The sequence below is a fragment of the Heptranchias perlo genome, chromosome 15 (genome assembly GCF_035084215.1).
Source record: "Heptranchias perlo isolate sHepPer1 chromosome 15, sHepPer1.hap1, whole genome shotgun sequence".
Taxonomy (NCBI): Eukaryota; Metazoa; Chordata; class Chondrichthyes; order Hexanchiformes; family Hexanchidae; genus Heptranchias; species Heptranchias perlo.
The window spans coordinates 2,431,955-2,450,739 of NC_090339.1; the positions used below are offsets into that span (position 1 = coordinate 2,431,955).

General features: G+C 47.3%; 1 protein-coding gene across 4 annotated transcripts in view; it reads right to left on the minus strand.

The window, feature by feature from the left end:
- si:dkey-172j4.3 (diacylglycerol kinase delta) overlaps positions 1-18,785 on the minus strand; it is a 288,264-nt gene that overhangs the window by 78,758 nt on the left and 190,721 nt on the right. For all 4 annotated transcript variants that reach the window (XM_067996767.1, XM_067996769.1, XM_067996766.1 and 1 more), the window contains exons 3-8: positions 16,432-16,512; positions 15,304-15,408; positions 14,035-14,167; positions 10,859-10,965; positions 9,459-9,584; positions 1,606-1,708 (exon numbers count right to left, since the gene is read on the minus strand). In XM_067996767.1, coding sequence (XP_067852868.1) covers positions 1,606-1,708; positions 9,459-9,584; positions 10,859-10,965; positions 14,035-14,167; positions 15,304-15,408; positions 16,432-16,512 — 655 coding nt within the window. The remainder of the gene's footprint in view (positions 1-1,605; positions 1,709-9,458; positions 9,585-10,858; positions 10,966-14,034; positions 14,168-15,303; positions 15,409-16,431; positions 16,513-18,785) is intronic.

The following is an 18,785-nucleotide window of genomic DNA, read 5'->3' on the forward strand; positions in this document are numbered from 1 at the left end:
AAGGACACAAAACAGAGAGTAGGGATAAACGGGTCATCTTCAGGTTGGCAGGCTGTAACTAGTGGGGTGCCGCAAGGATCAGTGCTTGGGCCTCAGCTATTTACAATCTATATTAATGACTTAGATGAAGGGACCGAGTGTAATGTATCCAACTTTACTGATGATACAAAGCTAGGTGGGAAAATAAGTTGTGTGGAGGACACACAGAGTCTGCAAAGGGATATAGACAGGTTAAGTGAGTGGGCAAGAAGGTGGCAGATGGAGTATAATATGGGGAAATGTTGAGGTTATTCACTTTGGTAGGGAGAATAGAAAAACAGAATATTTTTTTAGTGGTGAAAAACTATTAAATGTTGGTGTTCAGAGAGATTTGGGTGTCCTCGTACAAGAAACACAAAACATTAGCATGCAGGTACAGCAAGCAATTAGGAAGGCAAATGGTATGTTGGCCTTTATTGCGAGGAGGGTGAAGTACAAGAGTAAGGAAGTCTTACTACAATTGTACAGGGCTTTGGTGAGACCTCACCTGGAGTACTGTGTACAGTTTTGGTCTCCTTATCTAAAGAAGGAGATACTTACCTTAGAGGGAGTGCAACGAAGGTTCACTAGATTGATTCCTGGGATGAGAGGTCTGTCCTATGAGGAGAGATTGAGTGGAATGGGCCCATACTCTCTGGAGTTTAGAAGAATGAGAGGGGGTTTGTCATGGTAGATGCTGAGAGGTTGTTTCGCCTGGCTGGAGAGTCTAGAACTAGGGGGCTTAGTCTCAGGGTAAGGGGTCAGCCATTTAAGACTGAGATGAGGAGGAATTTCTTCACTCAGAGGGTTGTGAATCTTTGGAATTCTCTACCTCAGTGGGCTGTGGATGCTGAGTCGTTGAGTATACTCAAGACTGAGATGGATAGATGTTTGGACTCTAGGGGAATCAAGAGATATGGGGATCGGGCAGGAATGAGGAGTTGAGGTTGAAGATCAGCCAAGATCTTATTGAATGGTAGAGTAGGCTCGAGGGACCATATGGCCTATTCCTGCTCCTATTTCTTATGTTCTGCGAGTGTTTGTGTCTGCGTGCGTGTGCCTGCATGTGTCGGCATGTGCGTGTGTCTCCCCTTGCACGTGTCTGCATGTGTGTGCATGTGTCTCCGTGTGCCTGTGTGCATGTGTCTCCGTGTGCCTGTGTGCATGTGTCTGCGGGTACCTGGGTGCGCAGGTGTCTGGTTGCGCGTGGGTATCTGGGTGCGCGCGGGTGTGGGTGCCTGTGTCTGGGTGCCGATGTCTGGGTGCCTGTGTGTCTGGGTGCACGCAGGTGTGGGTGCCTGTGTGTCTGGGTGCATGTGTCTGGGTGCATGTGTCTGGGTGCATGTGTCTGGGTGCATGTGTCTGGGTGCATGTGTCTGGGTGCATGTGTCTGGGTGCATGTGTCTGGGTGCATGTGTCTGGGTGCATGTGTCTGGGTGCATGTGTCTGGGTGCATGTGTATTCAGCACAGAGCTCCTATGCTGGCACTGAATTAACCTGTGATCCCCGAAAGCAGATTCACTGATTGAGGAGGGAGGACTGACAGTACTGAGTTACTGTGGGAGTACTGCCGTCTCAGCTACTCACCGTCTGAGTCAATACTGTTCAGGGCAGTCGGAGGAATGACTGACAGCTTACACTGTCCCAGTGGGCACTTTCTGTCAAACTGCTCCTTGCACACACTGTGAACCTGCAAAACAGGGGCACACATTCTTAACCAATACTCTCCCATACTGGCTTTAAATATATTCTAGCAGGTCATGGCTGTGGGTTAGACACATTGGAACATAGGAACAGGAGTAAGCCAATGAGCCCCTCGAGCCTGTTCCACCATTCAATGAGATCATGGCGGATCTGTGACCTAACTCCATATACCCGCCTTAGCCCCAGATCCCTTAATACCTTTGGCTAACAAAAATCTATCAACCTCAGATTTAAAATTATTAATTGAGCTAGCATCAACTGCATTTTATGGGAGATAATTCCACACTTCTACCACCTTTTGCATGAAGAAGTGTTTTCTAACTTCTCTCCTGAATGGCCTGGCTCTGATTTTAAGGTTATGTTCCCTTGTCCCAGACTCCCCCACCAGCAGAAAAAGTTTCTCTCTATCTACACGATCCATTCCTTTCAAAATTCAAAAAACCTCAATCAAATCACCCCATAACCTTCTATATTCCAGGGAATACAAGCCTAGTTTATGTAATCTCTCCTCATAATTTAACCCTTGGAGCCCTGGTAACATTCTGGTGAATCTGGGCTGCACTCCTTCCAAGGCCAATATATCCTTTCTAAGGTGCGGTGCCCAGAACTGTACACAGTACTCCAGATGTGGTCTAACCAGGGCTTTGTATAGCTGCAGCAAAACGTCCTCGCCTTTATATTCTATCCCTCTGCATATGAACGCTAACATTCCATTAGGATTTTTGATTATTTTTTGCACCTGACCACTACATTTTAGTGTTTTGTGTACAGTGACTCCTAAATCTCTTTCGACCTCCACTGTTCCTGGCTTTTCACCATTTAAAAAATACTCAGATCTATCCTTTTCGGGTCCAACATGGATGACTTCACATTTAGCTGCATTGAAATCCATCTGCCACAGTTATGCCCACTCACTTAATGTCTCTTTGTAATTTTATCCTCCTGTCTACACTACTTACTACGCCACCAAACTTTGTGTCGTCAGCAAACTTGGATATATGGCTCTCTATTGTGTTATCTAATTCATTAATAAATATAGTGAATAGTTGAGGCCCCAGCACAGATCCATGTGGGACATCACGAGTCACTTCCTTCTAATTCCCTACTCTCTGTCATCTACCGCCTAACCAGTCTCCTAACCAGGTCAATAATCTGCCTTCAATTCTATGAGCTTTAATTTCAGCTAACAGTCTCTTAATGTGGAACCTTACCGAATGCCTTCTGGAAGTCCATATAAACTACATCCATTGACATTCCCCTGTCTACTACTTTAGTGACTTCCTCAAAAAATTCATTTAGGTTTGTAAGACATGACCTACCCTTTACAGATCCATCTTGGCTCTCTCTAATCAGCTCAAATTTCTCGAAGTGCTCTATCAGACTTTCCTTAATTATAGATTCTAATAACTTCCCCACAACAAATGTGAGACTAAAAGGTCTATAATTTCCTGGTTTCTCTCTCTCACCATTCTCAAGGCACCAGAAATTTGCCACTCTACACTACATGTGATGAAATCGTGAACCCCTCCAAGAATGCAAGACCAATTTCACTACAAGCGGCAAACAAGGAAACCCTCTCTCAGTGTTTTAGAATCAGGAAGGTCACACTGATATTTAACAAAGATTAAAATGGTTCAAAGCTCAGCCCTTGGAGTGCCAACAATTTCAGAGAAACGTTCACTCCCCATGACTTTCAAATAAACTATTTGCGGAATAAGGAGGAGCTAGACAAGCACATGAGGGAGAAAGGAATGGAAGGATATCTTGATAAGGTGAGGTGAAGTAAAGTGGGATGAGGCTCGTGTGCAGTGTAAACACTGGCATGGACCTATTGGACGGAATGGACTGTTTCTGTGCTGTAAAATTCTATGTAATTCTATGCAATTCTATGTAATTATAATACTACAGTAGTAAATCTATTCAAAGACCAGGGATAGATTTATTACACTAACCTACTCAATGTAATTCCATTTTGTTTCCTTCGACATTTTTTTGTTAATGTCTCAGATTTTACCATTTTTCTATCTTTTTTTAAATTCATTCATGGGATGTGGGCGTCGCTGGCGAGGCCGGCATTTATTGCCCATCCATAATTGCCCTTCAGAAGGTGGTGGTGAGCCGCCGCCTTGAACCACTGCAGTCCGTGTGATGACGGTTCTCCCACAGTGCTGTAAGGAAGGGAGTTCCAGGATTTTGACCCAACGACAATGAAGGAATGGCGATATATTTCCAAGTCGGGATGGTGTTTGACTTGGAGGGGAACGTGCAGGTGGTGTTGTTCCCATGTGCCTGCTGCCCTTGTCCTTCTAGGTGGTAGAGGTCACGGGTTTGGGAGGAGCTGTCGAAGAAACCTTGGCGAGTTGCTGCAGTGCATCCTGTGGATGGTACATACTGCAGCCACAGTGCGCCAGTGGTGAAGGGAGTGAATATTTATAACTTTCCATGCTTGATGAGGCAGTGTAGAGAGAGTTTTACACTGTATCTAATCTGTGTTGTACCTGCCTGGGAGTTTTCGATGGGACAGTGTAGAGGGAGCTTTACTCCGTATCTAACCTGTGCTCTACCTGCGCTGGGAGTGTTTGAAGGGACGTTGTGGAGGGAGTTTTACTCTGTATCTACCCCGTGCTGTACCTGCCCTGGGAGTGTTTGATGGGTCAGCATAGAGGGAGTTTTACTTTGTACCTGACCTGTGCTGTACCTGATCTGACACTGCTGGCCTCCATTATATAGAATCCAAAAAGGACATATTTGGACAAAGCAGCCCGCTTGATTGGCACCCCATCCACCACCCTAAACATTCACTCCCTTCACCACCGGTGCACCATGGCTGCAGTGTGTACCATCCACAGGATGCACTGCAGCAACTCGCCAAGGCTTCTTCGACAGCACCTCCCAAACCCGCGACCTCTACCACCTAGAAGGACAAGGGCACCACCTACACGTTCCCCTCCAAGTCACACACCATCTCGACTTGGAAATATATCGCCGTTCCTTCATCATCGCTGGGTCAAAATCCTGGAACTCCCTTCCTAACAACACTGTGGGAGAACCTTCACTACATGGACTGCAGCGGTTCAAGAAGGCAGCTCACCACCACCTTCTCAAGGGCAGTTAGGGATGGGCAATAAATACCGGCCTCGCCAGCGACGCCCACATCCCATGAACGAATGAAAAAAAAACTCCTTCCACATCAGAAGGGTGTTGAGCCAGGATGAATACTTCAATATTCAATCCCAACCCAATCCCAATGCCCTTCTCGATTTCCTTGTCTTTGATTACTCAGTACATTGACTACGCTGAGCTCAGCTCAGTTCACTCAACTGTTACAGTGTCATTCCGTGATAGAGTTCTGGGAGAAAGGGCTATAATTTAGTTTTGGTACCGACTGACTGATTCAATTGGCTCAGCTACTATAGTTCAAATTGTTTCTTAAACGATCCCTTGATTGAACGCCAGGTCCAAAGAGAAGTATTTTCAGTAACTGCTGCCAGGTGTATTGAGATCGGAGCCTCCATCCCAATCTGAGCCAGATCGAGGTGCAGGGGAGGGCCGAACTGGGTGACTGAAGCCTGAGAGTGGAGACTCACACCTGGGTGATACCCGAAAGCCAGACACAGAATTCTTGGCACCTCAGGAAGGATATATTTGCTTTGGAGGGGGTGCAGCAGAGATTCACCAGAATGATAGCAGGGCTTAGAGGGTTAAATTATGAGGACAGGTTGCATAGACTAGGTTTGTAATACCCTTGAGTATAGAAAATTAAGGGTGATCTGTTTGATGTGTTTAAAATGATAAAGGGATTTGATAGCGTAGATACAGTGAAACTATTTCCTCTGGTGGGGGAATCCAGAATGAAGGGGAATAATCTTAAAATGAGAGCGAGGCCGTTCAGGAGTGAAATCAGGAAGCAGTTTTTCACACAAAGGGTAGTGGAAATCTGGAACTCTCTCCCCAAAAAGGCTGTGGATGCTGGGGGACAATTGGAGCTTTCGGTACTGAGATCGATAGATTTTTGTTGGGTAAGGGTATCAAGGGATATAGAACTAAGGCGGGTAAATGGGGCTTGAGGTCCAGATCAGCCACTATCTGATTGAATGACAGAGCAGGCTCGAGGGGCTGAATGGCTCTGTGCCCAACTCCCACTGTAAGTACCAAACCAGGAGGGAGAAGAAAACAGAATTTAAAATACAAAAAAAGAGACTCAATATCCCCTTCAACTATAAAGTTGCAGTCATGCAGCAGAACTTGTTTCCAGTGTTTGATCTGAGGTCAGCAGCAGAAGACCCCTGTTACATATAGAGACACACCCTCTCTCCCTATCACCGCCCTCTCTAGACCACTCCCCTTGTATTTTAGCTTTCTCTTCTCCTGCTTCATTCAGCTGTTCCCATGCTGTTCCTTATTTTCTAGAACCTTCCACTTAAGAAAGCCAAGGCTGAGATAGGGCCATTCAGCCCATCGAATGCCGTCCTGTGGATTTTCAATCAGACCGCAAGTATCTGCATCCCTGATTCATGGTGTTGGGCTGAGGGGATTCTCTGCAGACAAATTCCTCGGAAAGCTGCAGTCCCTTAAATATGGCACTTTACATCAGCAACTCGCGTTTCCCGTGGGATTTACAAGGCCCTCCTTGCCGTGACTCCTTCTGGAAGTAAGTGTGTGTGGACATTATCTAAGGGCGGACAGGGCAGGCTGAGTTCTGATTCCCCCCCCCCACCACACTATCAAAGAAGCTGCTCCTCGTCACCTGGTCCTACACATGAAGAGTGGTCACTTGGGTGAGGTAGTGCAGGACAGGCAGTGCCCGTGAAACAATACTCCAGGAGAGGAGGGGGAGACTGGCAATGATAGACAGCAGGCCTTCCCTGCGTATTATTTTGTGAAGTCTCATGTTTAAAAGTTCCCTCCTACGTGTAGTGAACCAATGGGCCAAGTTACACCAGGGCAGGAAGCTGGCTCATCCCTGCCATTACATGCCCGGGAGTCTCCCCGAATGGGGCGTGGTTCTCCCGGGCACTGCTGTTGGCAGTCTGGCAGATGACAGTGCTTCAAATTCCCCGCTGCAGCAGCCCCTCCCCACTCCACCACCCCCGCTCCATGACATAACCGGGGTCCGTGGGGGGCTTAGGGGAGAGAGGGAGACTTGGGAATAGGGGACAGGGGGATTGGGGCATGAGTGGGGGGAGTGAGGGATGCTGGGGAATGGGGGTCAGGGGATTGGGGCATGAGTGGGGGTAGAGAGGGAGATTAGGGAATGGGGGTCAGGGTCATGAGTGGGGGGAGAGAGGGAGACTTGGGAATGGAGTGGGCCTTGGGAGCAGCATTTTCCACAGAGTCGGGAGCAGCAGCAAGGGGGTGAGTGGGAGCAGCAGTGAGTGAGGGGCAGCCAGTAAAGGGGTAAGTGAAACCTGGGGACCTTACCAAACAGAGAAAGATTGTTTCCACCTGTGGGCGAATGGGGAACAAGGGGACGGAAACCAATGATTCTCATTGGAAGAGCCAAGGGGGTTAAGGGAAGCCCAATAACATCACGAGGCAAGTCCAGGAACATCAGAAAGCCAGGCTTAGAGAAAGCACTAGTTAAAAGCGAGAGTCCTGGTTAATTTTTCCTCTTCCTCTTTCAGGGGTGGTGAGGCCAATTGGACAGCACCTACTGCCCTCCCAGCTGAGACCAGCTATCTCAGCGCTGACTGTAGCTCACCCGGGACCTGCTCTGTCTAGAACCTGTTACTGAGCCATTGGATCAGCTGTCCCATTTCAATTCAGTCCTTATGATTCTCTAATTTAACTCCTTATTCTACTTTTCACTGAAAGCAAGTGCACAGTACAGACTGATATATAGACAATGGGGTAGGTGTTCATCTGAACCACATAATTATTGTTTGGGTGGAGCAGAAAGAAAAATCAGTTGGGATGGATCACAGGCCCATAATGCAGCCTGCTCAATTTTCCTTTGATTAATTTAAATGGAAGGAAAGTAAAGCAGAATGCATTACGGACATTGGGGTGTTGGCTCAGTGGGAGCACTCTCCCCTCTGAGTCAGAAGGTTGTGGTTTCAAGCCTTTGAAAGAGATTTGAGCACATAATCTAGGCTGACACACCCAGTGCAGTACTGAGGGAGTGCTGCACTGTCCAAGGTGCCGTCTTTCAGATGAGACGTTAAACCGAGGCCCCGTCTGCCCTGTCAGACGGACATAAAAAAATCCCATGGCCACTATTTTTGAAGAAGAGCTGGGAGTTCTCCCCGGTGTCCTGGCCAATATTTATCCCTCAACCAACATCACTAAAGCAGATTATCTGGTTATTATCACATTGCTGTTTGTGGGATCTTGCTTTGTTTTTATTCGTTCATGGGATGTGGGCGTCGCTGGCAAGGCCAGCATTTATTGCCCATCCCTAATTGCCCTTGAGAAGGTGGTGGTGAGCAGCCTTCTTGAACCGCTGCAGTCCGTGTGGTGACGGTTCTCCCACAGTGCTGTTAGGAAGGGAGTTCCAGGATTTTGACCCAGCGACAATGAAGGAACGGCGATATATTTCCAAGTCAGGATGGTGTGTGACTTGGAGGGGAACGTGCAGGTGGTGTTGTTCCCATGTGTCTGCTGCCCTTGTCCTTCTAGGTGGTAGAGGTCGCTGGTTTGGGAGGTGCTGTCGAAGGAGCCTTGGCGAGTTGCTGCAGTGCATCCTGTGGATGGTACACACTGCAGCCACTGTGCGCCGGTGATGAAGGGAGTGAATGTTTAGGGTGGTGGATGGGGTGCCAATCAAGCGTGCTGCTTTGTCCTGGATGGTGTCGAGCTTCTTGAGTGTTGTTGGAGCTGCACTCATCCAGGCAAGTGGAGAGTATTCCATCACACTCCTGACTTCTGCCTTGTAGATGGTGGAAAGGCTTTGGGGAGTCAGGAGGTGAGTCCCTTGCCGCAGAATACCCAGCCTCTGACCTGCTCTTGTAGCCACAGTATTTATATGGCTGGTCCAGTTAAGTTTCTGGTCAATGGTGACCCCCAGGATGTTGATGGTGGGGGATTCGGCGATGGAAATGCCGTTGGATGTCAAGGGGAGGTGGTTAGACTCTCTCTTGTTGGAGATGGTCATTGCCTGGCACTTGTCTGGCACGAATGTTACTTGCCACTTATCAGACCAAGCCTGGATGTTGTCCAGGTCTTGCTGCATGTGGGCACGGACTGCTTCATTATCTGAGGGGTTGCAAATGGAACTGAACACTGTGCAATCATCAGCGAACATCCCCATTTCTGACCTTATGATGGAGGGAATGTTATTGATGAAGCAGCTGAAGATGGTTGGGCCTAGGACACTGCCCTGAAGAACTCCTGCAGCAATGTCCTGGGGCTGAGATAATTGGCCTCCAACAACCATTACTGTTGTGTGCAAATTGGCTGCTGCGTTTCCTACATTACACCAGTGACTACACTTCAAAAGTTTTTCATTTGCTGTAAAGCACTTTGGGACAATGCTAAATAAATACAAGTTTGTTCTTTCTTGCTTTCCCTCTCTGCCTTCTGCCCAGGAAGATCTACCCCAATTTATTTCTGTTCATGTAGAAATTTGTGTGCAGTGAGACAGCTGGATAAACTATCCTTTTGTGAGCTTAAGGTCAGTCAGCTGTAATTAAGTTTTTTAAAATTTGGATTTAATCACAGATATGGGTACGTGCATTGTTAAAAATGCCTGCACAATAAATATCATAAGAACATCGGAAACGAGATTAAATTCTTACAATTGCTTTGCACCACAGACACCTCCAGTCCTGCAGCCTCCGGACACTGCCGCAAGCTTTATCACAAACAGCACATCTGGCACTGACCGGCAGGTTCCCCTCCAGCCACTGGTGAGGCATAGCAATCTGAAACAGAGGAGGGTGCAGTAAGTCCAAGGACAGAGACCATCAATCAGCACCACTGGCAAGAGAAGTTCAAACAATCCAGTGCACACTGGGTATCCCTGATAATATTTAATTACTCACACAGATAACAGAAACATTAGCAGAGCTGTATGGGACACACTGACAGGGGTTTGGTCACAGTACAAATAGAGCCCAATGGTCCGGCCTCTCTCTTCAGATCACCGATGTCTCATCTCCTTGGACAATTGATCCTTTGATATTGTTGTTAATGGACGTCCAGCCCCTTACAGGTACTAGATTCAACCATCTTTGTGTTTGTCGGTTTTTAAGTCCAGTGTCACGTGGACGTTTCTGTATTCTGGGAGGGGTTTCACGCTCTAATTATTTCCCCTATTTGACTCCTCCTCTGCTCTCCCTGGACTGTGTATACCGGCAGCAGAGATGTGCTCCATCGATACCTATACAGGCTGTGTGACACTGGCTGGGGGTAACTGTGTGTGGGGACTGGGTGCATCGGGGGTCAGGGCAATTGTGTAGCAATGGTCAATGCCACTCTCCTGCTGATCTTCTTTCCCTCATTAAGAGGGAAGTTCTTGGTTACTTGGCCTTTGCTGTTGTGACACAGCTGAGATCAGCGACTGAGGGGTGCAGGGGATAGGCCCCATAGCCATCATTCCAGAGCGTCACGTGGCAGTGCTCAAATGGTCCTCATGTCTGCAGGACCCCATGCTTCAGTTTCCTTATTGAGGTGAAGGGACAAGGCCCACAGTGAGGAGGCCGGTGAAGTTGGAAAAAGTGAAAGATGAGATAGATCCGGAAGTAGCGATTAGGTTTTGAAAGGCTGAAGATAGTAGCAGGACAAAAGGAGGACGAAGGGAGGATAAATTCACATTTCTGACATCATGGCAAAGAATGAGTTTGGATAGGAGACAATGTGATGGGTCTTGATTTCAACACAGTGAAGAAGAGTGAGTAAGATGGTGAGCTGGAGATGAGGAGGATCAAGAAAGGAAAGATCAGAGGAGAGTGACCAAAGTAACATCAAAATGTAGACAGAGACAAGAAAGGTTGTAATAGAGAGAGGTTTAAGGTGAGGACCCCCTATTGGATGAGATGTATTTTATGGTATCATATCTAATTTAATGAATATTTGATTTTTTTTAAATTATTGATCCATTTTTAATAAGCAGCCCCTCCACCTCATATATTCTATGTTTAAAGCCTCCAATGCTGGGAGCAGAAGAGCCTCAGTTCAACCTCTCTACTGTACTTACCCCTTCCTCATCTTCGATGATGTCATTTCCTACAGATGCCAGTGTGGTCCATTTGCAGTTGTTGATTGCTCTGATAGCACATCGTTTGTGAGCTTTGAATTTACACACTGCCAATTAAAAAGGAGCATTCATTAGTGTGCTGTGAACTCTCTCAAACCCCAGCCTAACACCTTCCCATCAAGGAGAATCTCTCCAGAACCACGGCCCAGGACTCTGACACACCATGAGGGTACACTAAGTTTGAGGCAGTATTAAATTGACATATGCACGCTATTCTCAGCATGACCAGCATTGGCCAATATAAATGGCCTCCAACAGTCAGCCTGGACTCTACCAGCAGCACAAAGACTACATCAAGACCGACGACACATGGAGAGGATCTCAGAACTGTGTAGTGACTTGTGTCTCACACTATTTACATGCACACTAGCAGTGGGTACAAATAGGGTTGCCAACTCTGGTTGGACCGTATTCTGGGAGGTATCATCACATGACTTCCTGCCTCAAACCGCCCCACCCGCCATTGGTTGATCAATAATGGCGGCTGCAATACCCACAATCCTGTGCTCCAGAAACTATTCTATCCATCGCGTGTTTTTTTCTAGAACGCGTATGTGGCAGGGTCGCATTGCATCCTGGGCTCGTGACCCTGCTGTCCGCTATGAATCCAGCCGGAGGGAAACAGGAGCAAAAGATGCCTCCAGGAAATTTCCAGTGTAAGAGTCCTTTTTTAAAACAGAAGTCTATTGTTTTCCACTTCCTGCTGTGTTTTATGATGTTGACACTTCAGTAATTAGGGTAATTAAAGCTGTCAATGCCTCACTGATGATAATTGTAAACAATTTTACAAAACCAAGTTATAGTCCAACGATTTTATTTGAAATCTACAAACTTTCGGAGGCTTCCTCCTTCCTCAGGTAAATGTCAGGAATTCCTCGAAGTCTACGCATTTATAAATCAGAGAACAATACATGGTGATTACAGACTGCCCCTGCAACTGCCCGTTGCCAAGGCAATCACCGTGTTCAGACAGAGAGGTGTCACCTACAGAACCCCCGAATATACATTCAACAAAAAAAAACAAACAGGAAAAAAACAGAGAGAGAGAGAGGCAGAAACATCCGGAAGGCAGAGAAAGCCAGCAAATGACCCGTTATATTAAAAACAGATAACATTTGTTCACTGGTGGGGTTACGTGTAGCGTGACATGAACCCAAGATCCCAGTTGAGGCCGTCCTCATGGGTGCGGAACTTGGCTATCAATTTCTGCTCGACAATTTTGCGTTGTCGTGTGTCTCGAAGGCCACCTTGGAGTACGCTTACCCGAAGGTCGGTGGCTGAATGTCCCTGACTGCTGAAGTGTTCCCCGACTGGGAGGGAACCCTCCTGTTTGGCGATTGTTGCGCGGTGTCCGTTCATCCATTGTCGCAGTGTCTGCATGGTCTCGCCAATGTACCATGCTCTGGGGCATCCTTTCCTGCAACGTATGAGGTAGACAACGTTGGCCGAGTCACAGGAGTATGAACCATGCACCTGGTGGGTGGTGTCCTCTCGTGTGATGGTGGTATCTGTGTCGATGATCTGGCATGTCTTGCAGAGGTTACCGTGGCAGGGTTGTGTGGCATCGTGGACGCTGTTCTCCTGAAAGCTGGGTAATTTGCTGCGAACGATGGTCTGTTTGAGGTTGGGTGGCTGTTTAAAGGCAAGTAGTGGAGGTGTGGGGATGGCCATAGCGAGGTGTTCGTCGTCATGGATGACATGTTGAAGGCTGCGGAGAACATGGCGCAGTTTCTCCGCTCTATAGACAGGCCCTGCGAATACACAGGGTCTGTTCAGACAAGGAGGAACGGGATGGACACCTACAGACTCTGAAAGACGCCTTGGTAAGAACGGGATATGACACTCGACTCATCGATCGACAGTTCCGATGGGCCACAGCGAAAAATCTCATAGACTTCCTCAGAAGGCAAACACGGGACGCAACCAACAGAGTACCCTTCGTCGTCCAGTACTTCCCCGAAGCGGAGAAACTACGCCATGTTCTCCGCAGCCTTCAACATGTCATCAATGACGACGAACATCTCACTATGGCCATCCCCACACCTCCACTACTCGCCTTTAAACAGCCACCCAACCTCAAACAGACTATCGTTCGCAGCAAATTACCCAGCTTTCAGGAGAACAGCGTCCACGACACCACACAACCCTGCCACGGTTATCTCTGCAAGACATGCCAGATCATCGACACAGATACCACCATCACACGAGAGGACACCACCCACCAGGTGCATGGTTCATACTCCTGTGACTCGGCCAACGTTGTATACCTCATACGTTGCAGGAAAGGATGCCCCAGAGCATGGTACATTGGCGAGACCATGCAGACGCTGCGACAACGGATGAACGGACACCGCGCAACAATCGCCAAACAGGAGGGTTCCCTCCCAGTCGGGGAACACTTCAGCAGTCAGGGACATTCAGCCACCGACCTTCGGGTAAGCGTACTCCAAGGCGGCCTTCGAGACACACGACAACGCAAAATTGTCGAGCAGAAATTGATAGCCAAGTTCCGCACCCATGAGGACAGCCTCAACCGGGATCTTGGGTTCATGTCACACTACACGTAACCCCACCAGTGAACAAATGTTATCTGTTTTTAATATAACGGGTCATTTGCTGGCTTTCTCTGCCTTCCGGATGTTTCTGCCTCTCTCTCTCTCTGTTTTTTCCCTGTTTGTTTTTTTTTGTTGAATGTATATTCGGGGGTTCTGTAGGTGACACCTCTCTGTCTGAACACGGTGATTGCCTTGGCAACGGGAAGTTGCAGGGGCAGTCTGTAATCACCATGTATTGTTCTCTGATTTATAAATGCGTAGACTTCGAGGAATTCCTGACATTTACCTGAGGAAGGAGGAAGCCTCCGAAAGCTTGTAGATTTCAAATTAAATCGTTGGACTATAACTTGGTGTTGTAAAATTGTTTACAATTGTCAACCCCAGTCCATCACCGGCATCTCCACATCATCACTGATGATACATAGTCAAGTCCTGGTCCCAACACCTATCCCCCACAACATCTTGCACTCAGTCTGGTACTAGACTTGGCAACAGGAAGAGACCCGAACTCATCCCAGAATGACTCACATCTCCAGGAAAGTCCTATTTACTCCCACCTACCTTCGCAAGAGAGCCCATGAGAAGTCATTCTCGAGAGGGCCTCGCGGCAGACGTTACAGAAGGTGGGCCGGGCGTGGGATGAGGCGTACCAGTTGTGCATCCCCGAGAAGTGTTCCATGTTCAGCTGACTTGCCTAAGGAAGGTGCAATGGCAAATGTACTCTGTTCTAATATCACGAGAAAGCAGTCAATATGAAACTAGCTCAATCAAACACCAGGTGAAATAGAAATGAATTAGGGATGGGCAACAATTGCTGGCCTTGCCAGCGACGCCCATATCCCATGAACAAATAAAAAAAAGATCTTGGAGGCCTTGCACTGCTCCACAGCAGGTGAGTGAGCTGGCGCCAGATAAACATCCCTTCCTGTGTTCATGGACACTCAGCATTTTACATGGACACTTTTTAAACTGAATTTTCTCAAGTAAACACAAATGAGCAGTTGTCTATCAACCATGGTCCTCCTACAGCCCATGTATACTCTCCCCTATCATGGACTCTACCCACCCATTTAATCTCCTCCCACATCCCATGTACACTCTCCCCTATCATGGACTCTACCCACCCATTTAATCTCCTCCCACAGCCCATGTACACTCCCCCCTATCATGACCTTCACCATGCATTTAATCTCCTTATTATTATGGAGATTTAGGGACTATCGCTTCCTGTAGTTGGATGCGTCGAATTGTACTTTTGCAAAGAGTACACTAAGCCAATAGTCACCTTGTCCTCACTATACTGTTTGGGGAATACTATACCGTGTAATTAGAACACAATTTGCTGTATTTTATTTTGTCACTAATGTGAACAAAAAAGTCAACGTGAGTGTAAAATGTGTTAGTAACCAGAAGCATCTAGAGACCCATATATTATTATATACCGTACCCAATTTACACCAATACACCTTGGCCATATATAATATACTATATACAGCTCTCTATATTCAAATAAAATTGACTATACTAAGTGTTTCAGAAACAAAAATGGAAAATGCTGGAAACACTCAGTAGATCAGTGAGTAACTGGAGAGAGCAGGCAAGTTAACACTTTCATCAGAACTGAATGGAAGTACAGACAAACAGCATTTAAAAAAAGAGCAGAACAAAAGAGAGAGGGAAAAACGCACACGCAGGTACATGCACACACACACACGCACACACACACACACATGTGCAGACACACGCGCAGACATACATGCGCAGACACAGCCTGGACCAGATGTCAGTTCTGACAGAGGATGAAGAGAATTGATCCTTCCATTTCCTTACCTCATAATTTTCCAATTTTTGGACAGATTTCAGTGCAGTGATCCAATCTTCCATCTCTTTTCTATTCTCAGCGCACAGGATTAATTTTCTGAAAGGGGTTATTACCTGAAAAAATGCTCAGTTTAGAATAAAGAACGCTCTTTCTGACGGAGCCTGTTGTTGGCCCTGACAATCTCTGTCCAGTACACCGGACCACAAAGAGTTACCACCGGTTAATCCTGATATCACAGAAAACAGTAACAGGCACCACGACCAGTTTGATCTCGAAAGGCCCCAGGTGGAAGAACTGAATGTTAAAATACAATGGCAAAATGATGCTCACTCAATAATAATGTGGTTTTCCAGAACTGATGAAAGGGGATGTTGAAGGTATAGAAGGGGCCCATTGAATTGAGGAGACACAAAGTTGTTACAAATATTAAATCAATCTACTAAGATCACAACTGGAGAACAGCAGTTAGAGAGGTTAGAATTGTAAAGGGTAAAACTTGCTGGGGGGGGGAAACCAAGGATAAAATATTAAAGGAATTTCCGCTTTCCTTTGTGTGAAAGGTAAACTGCTTATAGATGTGAGAGAGGATACAGAGGGGCACCTGATAGGGGAGGGATCTCAGTAATATAAAGAAGGCAGCTGATAGGTCCATCACCTCCTGGTACAGCGCATTCCCCACACTGGTTCTTGAGCAAGACACTGCCCACGATTGCTGAAGTAAGTGGGTAATACTGAGTCAGAGGACAATTTCGCACTGTTTAACATAGCGCACACAGTTCTGGAACACTTTTAACCCAGCACACCAATGCAGGAAGGGCTTTCTCAATACTGCACAGCAGGGGTGAAATCACCCTCGAACTTACAGTGATTGTCAAACAATTTGACTCCCGCTAAGGAGTGTGTGCCAGAAGTCAGCACATGTTTGACACAAGAGGGAACAATGAAATTCCGAATGATTCTGACAGCTGCGAGCTGACTTTCTTATTGTATAAGACCTGTGCTATCGAAAGAGATTGGCAGGGACACCGAGGTACATCACTGTTCAGAGAGCAGGCTCCTTTTATGTTACAAATATGATACAGTACAGCAGTCTTCATTCAAAGGAGAGGTCACACCAGGAATCAGCAGTAACTTACTGTAAAGCTGTTGTTAATGTTTTTCGTGCTGGTCTCAGCAACACTGGCATCGGACAGGCCCACCTCGTCAAATATTAAGGACTGGAATGAGAGAAACAAATAATAATCAGAGTACAGGCTGAACCAGGAACAGGAATCAGAGTACAGACTGAATCGGGAGTAGGAGTCAGAGTACAGGCTGAATCAGGAGTAGGAGTCAGAGTACAGACTGAATCAGGAGTAGGAGACACAGTACAGACTGAATCAGGAGTAGGAGACACAGTACAGACTGAATCAGGAGTAGGAGACACAGTACAGACTGAATCGGGAGTAGGAGTCAAAGTACAGACTGAATCGGGAGTAGGAGTCAAAGTACAGACTGAATCGGGAGTAGGAATCGGAGTACAGGCTGAATCGGGAGTAGGAGTCAGAGCACAGGCTAAATCTGGAGTAGGAGTCAGAGTACAGGCTGAATCGGGAGTAGGAGACAGAATACAGACTGAATCGGGAGTAGGAGTCGGAGTACAGGCTGAACCAGGAACAGGAATCAGAGTACAGACTGAATCGGGAGTAGGAGTCAGAGTACAGGCTGAATCGGGAGTAGGAGTCGGAGTACAGGCTGAATCGGGAGTAGGAGTCGGAGTACAGGCTGAATCAGGAGTAGGAGTCAGAGTACAGGCTGAATTGGGAGTAGGAGTCAGAGTACAGGCTGAATCAGGAGTAGGAGACAGAGTACAGACTGAATCGGGAGTAGGAGTTGGAGTACAGGCTGAATCAGGAGTAGGAGTCAGGGTACAGACTGAATCAGGAGTAGGAATCAGAGTACAGACTGAATCGGGAGTAGGAGTCAGAGTACAGGCTGAATCAGGAGTAGGAGACAGAGTACAGGCTGAATCGGGAGTAGGAGTGAGAGTACAGGCTGAATCGGGAGTAGGAGTCGGAGTACAGGCTGAATCGGGAGTAGGAGTCGGAGTACAGGCTGAATCGGGAGTAGGAGTCAGAGTACAGACTGAATCGGGAGTAGGAGTCGGAGTACAGGCTGAATCGGGATTAGGAGTCGGAGTACAGGCTGAATTGGGAGTAGGAGTCGGAGTACAGGCTGAATTGCGGGAAAGAATTAGAAAATATTGAAACACAAATGTGGATGGGTGGCAGGTTGGGTGTAAGGAGATGAAAGTACTGACCTGGCTGTTTGAAAAATCAGTCACCCAGTTGATACTCATTTGAGTAACCCATGAACTGATAGTACAGGGATAACCAGATATGAACATGAGAGTACCACTTGAAAGCAGTACCAATCTTGCCAACTACTGGCAGTGCCATTCTTACGTTGCAACTTGTCTTGGAGATTCCCTTGCTGCAAAGCTCCGTGCTGAGCTTGACCAATCGGAGCGCAGTTGTCCTCGGTCAGTGGTCAGCAGATACAGCCTGGTGCCTACTGATCTCCCGGGCATCCCTTGTCATCTTGTACCACTTCAGGCAACTAACACTAAAGCCGGTTGCCTGATGGCACACTGGGGGAATGACCCCACACTCCCAACGAACATGGCATGGAATCGGGCAGCGAGGCTCGGCCTCACCGGACAAAAGAAGGAAGTGTTTTATTGCAACCAAGCTGCTGGCGTGAGTGGGCCTCATTATAGCCCCAACGTTTATGTGAGTACACTTAGATGTACCCCATGATAAACCCCCTGTCTTTTCTCTTGTCGTACGCTATTTGCTTATTCAAAAGGGCCACTGAGCATCTGCTGGCTGCAAAACACTTAGGAGTATAAATTTCTCTTGCACGATAACACAGAACGAGCAGTGTCGCATCGACCGGCCGTTATACGTCCCGCCCATTACACAGTTCCATTGACTTCAATATCGGACGAGTGTACAGCAGACCCCTTATTCTTAAAGCAGGCACTGACTGGTCGACAAAGGTCGATTTTTGCCGCTGCTTTTTGTCTTGCCGTACAGCTATTTTGCTTCCGTGATAGTTATCTCTTCAGTTCACTGCTGATTTTTTGCAGTGAGAACTCCCCTTCCACAGACCTGTGGCCATGGTACTGCAAGGAGCTCAAGTTACGGCAGAGGAGCAGGACAACCCCGTGGAATTCAACACCCGCCCTCATCCCCACCCCCATCTCCACGTTAAAAAGGCACTTTTTCTGTCAACCGTGGCTCAGTAGGTAGCACTCTCTCTCACCTCTGAGTCAGAAAGTTGAGAGTTCATAGTCCCACTCCAGAGACTTCAGCACAAAATCCAAGCTGACACTCCCAGCGCACTACTTTCAGACGAGATGTTAAACCAAGACTTTGTCTGCCCTCTCAGGTGGACGTAAAAGATCCCATGGCACCATTTCGAAGAAGAGCAGGGGAGTTCTCCCCTG